Below are 7,080 nucleotides of genomic sequence, written 5' to 3'. Positions count from 1 at the left end.
GTTATTTCCCCTGTATGTATGCTGCAGAAGAGAGATATATATATATATATATATATATATATATATATATATATATATATATATATATATATATATATATATATATATATATATAGTCATATCTATCTTGCAGAATAGTCCTGCAGGAACTGTATATTTTAAATAGAACCGGAGGGATGTTATTCCTGAGGATGTAATTCCTGCATATTGTTTCCCTCATATAATTCCTGCAGGTATTCCTTCCTTCTTATTCCTAAATCCTGTAGGAAATCTGCATAATGTTCCTGCAGGATTCCTACTAATTTTTTTTTTTTTTTTGGTAAGGGATGTTTTTATCACATTACTATGTCTCCTCACAATATTACAGAAATGTAATACCATTGTGTTATTAAACGTATTTCAATAATACATTCAACTATATCTTTCATTTTGACATGTTTTAATAGATTTTTTTTCTACATAAACTTCTATGTGATTTTAGACTCAGCCGTATACGGGACTTTTATTTTGGTATCCAAGTGTGATGTCATAAGGCCGCGCCGTGCTCCTGCATCTGTTGTGATTTGGGTGAAGAAAGGTTTGTGTTTTTTAAGCGTTTAAAGAGAAGTAGAATGAATATATATTATGAAATGCAACACTGCATTGCTTTATGTAACATTTATCAGCGTTGTGTGAGTAAAGTAAACAAAAGAAACTATGAGTAATAGAAGGAGCGTCTCATTTCGCTCTATCATGAATCAGTTCAAACATTAAAGGGGGGGGGGGTGAAACACTCAGTTTCAGTCAATCTCATGTCAATCTTAAGTACCTAAAGAATAGTATTGCATCCTTCATATCTCCGAAAAGTCTTTAGTTTTATTATATTTGTAAAAGAAATATGGGCTGTACCGAGTCTTTCCGGAAAAAAACGAGCGCCTGGAGGCGTATCGTGTGGGTGGAGCTAAAGAATGACGAATGCGCAAAGCAGTGACGTCCTCAAGCGTGGAGAAACCCTTGCTATCGATCTCAGCTAATAGATATGATCCAGAATCTAATTCGGAGGCTGAAATAGAAACAGCAACAGCAGGACGTCCGTCTCTGTGGTATGTACTGTATGGGCTATTCTATGCGACCAAACCTTAGTAGCAAGCAAGCAAAACGGTTTAGCACGTCAGACTAGTGTAACGTTATAAGTTACATAGAACAGCAATGAAGTCCGTTAGCGCATTTGAATGACGAAGCACGCGATCGTGTCGTTTACTGATGTTTACATACGCGACGATAAGCAACAGCACAGACATTTGAAGCAGTTTTACTGACCGGCTGCTTCCAAAGCAGGACCGAACCTTTATCGCTGGGACGGCTCCATCAAAAACACACTTCTTGGAGTGTGGAGATCCACTTTGCGATGCGACGGAAGCATTTCTGCGTTCAAATCGGTTCAATTGCAGCGCTGCCTTCCCGGAATGCTGTGCTGAAGCGTTGAAGTCGCTTAATGTCAAAGTGGAGGAATGAAGTGGAGCGCGGCGCGGACTATAACCGACATTAGTGTTCACGGACGACTGGATCTGCAGCTGAGAGCAGTGTTTACGGCGTGCATTTCCTCTCTCGCTCTAGTGACGCGCGTGCGCACCCTACCGGGAGAAGAGCCCAGCAGCTGAGAGTGTTTATGGGCGTCGTGCATTTCCTCTCTCCCTCTAGTCACACGCGCGCACCCTACCGGGAGAAGAGCCCGTACGGCCCATACAAGGACCTTCCGCTCTATTAACGTCAAGCCGAGCCATACTCGAAAAAAACTCTCTGAAACTTGTGAGAAACCGGAAGGAGTATTTTTGACACAGAAATACTCCATCAAACGTCCAACATTAGTTTTTGAAACTTTGTCTATGTTTAGGATGGGAATCCAAGTCTTTAACAGTGTAAAAAGCTCAGTATGCATGAAACAGCATCCCCCCCCCCCCCCCAATGATTCAGTGATTCGTGCTGCATTTCTATTTCTATCTCGTTTTCTACAAATCATTAAATAGCTAAATTGCCTAATACATCAAGGGTCTGTATAATTTGAATTATTTTATTATTTGTGTTAGAACTACTGAACTTGGAGAGATTTAGGTTGGATTTATTTATCTTTCTGTTAATTATTCTCATCTTAAACAGGTCAAAAAGATAAAGTCCTTGTGAAGCGACGGAGATTGAGAAGACACACTATTATAAAGATGGAGTTTATTAAAGAGGAGAGTGTAGATATTAAGATGGAGTTTATTAAAGAGGAGAGTGAAGACATAAAGATGGAGTTTAAAGAGGAGAGTGAAGACGTGAAGATTGAAGAAACATTGAGAGTGAAAGATGAAGAAACTGAGGAACAAACAGGTTGGTTTCATTTTTAAAGCTTCTCAGTCATTTGATAATTAGTATAAAAACTTCTACCTCTACAGAAATTAATTATATGTTTATTTTTTGATCTTATGAATGTCTGACACAATTTTATTTTGTACCCAGCAAGCTATGTGAAGACTAAAATTTGCAGTCTCCACTCATGAAATGAAGTGTGCTTTCAAAAATGTTTAAAAGCACACCTTGATTTACAAAAGTGTATGAAGTCACAGTGGCACAACCTTTCCCCAACCATTTGTATCTGCAGATTTGCAGATTGGAGCAAACCTGACAGGAGCCATTAGGGGATCGGGACCAATTTAAGGCTCTGATCCCCTAATGGGGATAAATTAATTAATCTGATAAATTAATGTAGTTCAATTAGAAAACAGACAATTAAAATCTGAACGTGTCTGTCTAATACAGCATGACCCGAACAAGAGTCACACTCACAGCAGGAGTCAGATTTCATTCATCAGAGAGTGAGCAGACAGACCAGATGATCGTAAAGATTTGTTGTTAAAGCTTATTTAATCGTACCGTACGAGTTCGTACTGGAGAAAAGAAGAAAATACATGTGCGTTACTATTTATTATTGATATATAGATGTTGTCTTGCCAGCCATTTCTATATGTAATGGATAATGTTCATCCAGCTGGTTACTATCGCAGAATAAACCTAGACAGAGTGATCCGGACCCTGACTCGAATCGCTTATTACATGGCTACTTGTGACAAGTAAATTAGACACAAAATATTGTCTTGAGTTTAAATACTTTATTAGCTCTTCCACAAAGAAAAACTGTTCAAAACTGTTTAAGCCTTTATCCATTGCAGAAAAGATTTGTTTGTACCATATATGTTGAAATTAATGCAAAAGTCTTCCATTGTAACACGTGGTGGTTTTGTTTTTCAGTCACAAGATGGCGCTAGAAAGTCAACGACAGTGGAGTGACACGTTAAGCATATAAAAAGCACCGTCCAAGATAACTCGTAGTAACCGGATGAGCGGTGTGCTAATCATTTTGGCGATTGTTATTGTCATCTGGAAATAACATACCGCTGGAATGTGCCATTGACCAATCAGAATCAAGTATTCCACATAGCCGTGTAATAAGATTAATCTGTCTGTTTTACATTTTTGCTATTTGCAATCCAGAAGAGAGAGATGGAGATCACACAGAGCTAGAGCAAACACACCACACGCTTAATGAGTGACAAGAGAACTGAATTAAAGTTTTGTCTGGCTACATATCAGTGTCCCCCCATAAACTTATGAGCCCTCTGGTCCCCTTTTCCATTGGTTGTGATGCTTTACATGGTTAAATGTTTTGTTCATTGCTTTAAAAAAAAAAAAAACTACTAAAATGTCTACTAAAACATGTTAAACTGCTGTTAATGTGTATTTGTCTCTTTTCACCTTAGACCTGAAAGTGCTGAAAGAGGAGAGTGAAGAACTGAATGAATTGGGAGATCAACATAAGAATCATGATTTCATTAGAGAAAAAACTTTTAGTTGCTCACAGACTGAAAAGATACAAAAAAGGGGTGAAAAGATTTTCACCTGCAAACAGTGTGGAAACCATTTCACTACAAAAATCTGCCTTAACAGACACATGAGAGTTCACACTGGAGAGAAGCCTTACACATGTCAACAGTGTGGAAAGAGCTTCACTCATAAACACCACTTTGTAGATCACATGAGAATTCACACTGGAGAGAAACATTTTACCTGCCAACAGTGTGGAAAAAGCTTCATCCAAAAAGAAAGACTTAAAGTCCACATGAGATCTCACACTGGAGAGAAACCTTTTACCTGCCAACAGTGTGGAAAGAGCTTCACTCATAAACACCACTTTGTAGAACACATGAAAGTTCACACTGGAAAGAAACCTTTCACCTGCCAACAGTGTGGAAAAGGCTTCATCCAAAAAAGATGCCTTAAAGACCACATGAGATTTCACACTGGAGAGAGGCCGTTCACCTGCCAACAATGTGGGAAAAGTTGCATCCGAAAAGCAGATCTTAAAGTCCACATGAGAATTCACACTGGAGATAAGCCTTACACTTGCCAACAGTGTGGAAAGAGTTTCACTCTAAAAGGAAGCATTGACAGTCACATGAGAGTTCACACTGGAGAGAAGCCTTACACCTGCCAACAGTGTGGAAAGAGCTTCACTCATAAACACCACTTTGTAGAACACATGAAAGTTCACACTGGAGAGAGTCCGTTCACCTGCCAACAATGTGGGAAAAGTTGCATCCGAAAAGCAGATCTTAAAGTCCACATGAGAATTCACACTGGAGAGAAGCCTTACACCTGCCAACAGTGTGGGAAGAGTTTCACTCTAAAAGGAACCCTTGACAGTCACATGAGAGTTCACACTGGAGAGAAGCTTTACACTTGCCAACAATGTGGGAAGAGTTTCACTTTAAAAGGAAGCCTTGACAGTCACATGAGAGTTCACACTGGAGAGAAACCTTATACCTGTACTCTGTGTGGAAAAAGTTTCAGTCAAATGGGAAACTTTAATGTCCACATGAGAGTTCACACCGGAGAGAAGCCGTTCACATGCCAACAGTGTGGAAAGAGTTACAACCGAAAAGGAAGACTTGGCGAACACATGAGAGTTCATTCTGGATAGGAGCCGTTTACATGTGATCACTCTGGGTAAAGTTTTAGGTATAAAATAGCCATGGAGTGAATTTCACAGACAGGAAACGCCTCTTGTTTAAGAGACTGTATAAGGTGCTATTTATTGTTTCAGTACTAAATCACCTTAAATATAAGGCGGGGGTATCACACTCAATTTCTGTCAATCTTGAGTGCCTATAGAGCAGCATTGCATCCTTCATTTCTCAGAAAAGTCTTTAGTTTTACTATATTTATAAAAGAAAGATACAATATACAGAGTCTTTCTGAATAAAACAGAGCAGCTGGAGGTCATTGTGTGGGCGGAGCTAAAGAGTCTACTTAAAAAAAAATCTACTTTGATTATGTTGTCATATTTTTTTTCTTTGTCTGTTTTAAAAGTTGTACATGAAACACAAAAGAAGATATTTTGAAGAATGTTGGCAACCAAGCCATTTTAGTTAGGCTACCACTGAATATTGTATGAACAAAAAAAAACAGACCAGTTTGGAATGACATTAGGGTGAGTAAACGATCACGTGATTAAAAAGTTCATAAAACATGTAAAGAGAAATAAGCTTTGTCCTTAATTCATGGGATTTAGACTTTAAAGATGTTTTGTTGAATTATAATGACATTTTTGAATTATAATGAGTTTAACTGTAGGTCAGTTTCATTTAACTGTAAGAGCAGGGTAGTCACAGGTAAAACCATGCTCCTCATTACCATGCCTATATGGTTTCTAAAATATATAAGCCATTTATAATAAAATTTTGTAAACACATGTAGAAAATACATATAAAAGCCTCTATATCAAGCTGACGCTTGGGGACAATGCCAGTGAAGTTGCAACTCTCACTGGCCAGTGCCAGTCGGGGCGGAGCCCAATCGCTATATAATGTACCGTCTTAGCGGCATTTGTTCAGAATCTTCCTCTTTCATTCTACTGAAGATAGCTGTGGAGAAGACGCGAGAAGACGGATTTCCCTCTTGGCGTTCCAGCATGTCCACCATTTGTACACTGTGTTTGGGGCCTAGGCTCCGGACACCCACGAATTCTGCATCCTATGCCTAGGTCCCACCCACACTGAGGCGGCACTTGCCGGGTCGAGCTGCTCTTAGCGAGTGCTCATGGCATCGCCCCACTGCCGCCAGCCACACGTGAGCAACCGCATGTATAGGGTTCTAGACTCACCCCGCCGTTCTCCGGTGTATTTCCCTGAAGAAAGTCTCCGCCCCACCCCTTGTGCTTCGGAGATAGTCTCTTTTGGCGCAGCGGAGGATGATGATATTGACTAAATTATGTCCCTAACTGCATCCGAGAGGGACTGTGCCCACTCTCCCGAGGAACACTCCGAAGCTGAGGGCCAAGCTGCTTTCTATGACGAGCTCGTCAGAATTCTCTCCAAGGCTGTAAGCAACCTCGGGCTGGAATGGGATTCCCCCGACGAGCCTACTAAGAGCAAGTTGGATTCCTGGTTCCATCACTCGGGCCGCCGAGCTGCTGCTCCAAGGAAGTGAGCTCCCTTCTTCCCCCGACTTGCATGACGAGGCCGCCAAAGCCTGGGCTGCGATACCTCCGCGGCAGCGGTTCGCTCGCGACGCCCTTCGTTTACACGCGTCTGCATCTATGAAAACAAGGCGTTCACCGGGAAGGCTCGCACTTGCTGGTAAGCGGCAATGCACGACCCTCGCGGCCAGGCATCGCGACCATTCGTCCCAGGAATTTTCCGAACGCGGCCTCAATATGCAGCGACGTCGCTCGGAATGCAGAGGGCGAGGTTATTCTCCCCATTTCGCGAATGCATGGCGGTCCATTCCAGGCATTTCAGATTGGTTACGGAACACAATAGAGTGTGGCTACACACTTCAGTTTCGGCGCAGACCACCCCGGTTCAATGGCGTGGTTACGTCGCTAGTCGAGAGAGAGAGCGGATTTTGGCGGACAAAAATGTTCTGCTTCGTCATTTGGAGAGCTTGGGCCTCTGTGTGAGCGTGTTATCCCCCAGACAATCGATCTCATATCTCGTGGAACTGAATTCACAATGAAAGCACGCCTCGGTCAAGAGCGAGTCCTTTTTGGCCGAACAGAGCATG

At 41.4% G+C, this 7,080-nt stretch overlaps 1 protein-coding gene across 2 annotated transcripts; it reads left to right on the top strand.

Moving 5' to 3' along the window:
• The first annotated feature begins 527 nt into the window (after positions 1-527).
• Positions 528-6,133, top strand: LOC137049276 (gastrula zinc finger protein XlCGF57.1-like). Of its 2 annotated transcripts, XM_067427773.1 has the most exons (3): positions 528-577; positions 2,137-2,349; positions 3,777-6,133. In XM_067427773.1, exons 2-3 carry the CDS (start codon positions 2,196-2,198, stop codon positions 4,994-4,996), a joined length of 1,374 nt encoding a protein of 457 aa, XP_067283874.1. In that variant the 5' UTR covers positions 528-577; positions 2,137-2,195; the 3' UTR covers positions 4,997-6,133. The 2 variants fall into 2 exon arrangements, with proteins under 2 accessions (XP_067283874.1, XP_067283875.1); XM_067427774.1 differs by lacking the exon at positions 2,137-2,349 and having other exon boundaries at positions 539-577.
• The last annotated feature ends 947 nt before the right edge of the window (positions 6,134-7,080 follow it).

The sequence above is a fragment of the Pseudorasbora parva genome, chromosome 20 (genome assembly GCF_024679245.1).
Source record: "Pseudorasbora parva isolate DD20220531a chromosome 20, ASM2467924v1, whole genome shotgun sequence".
NCBI lineage: Eukaryota > Metazoa > Chordata > Actinopteri > Cypriniformes > Gobionidae > Pseudorasbora > Pseudorasbora parva.
This window is presented reverse-complemented; position numbering and strand designations above follow the sequence as displayed.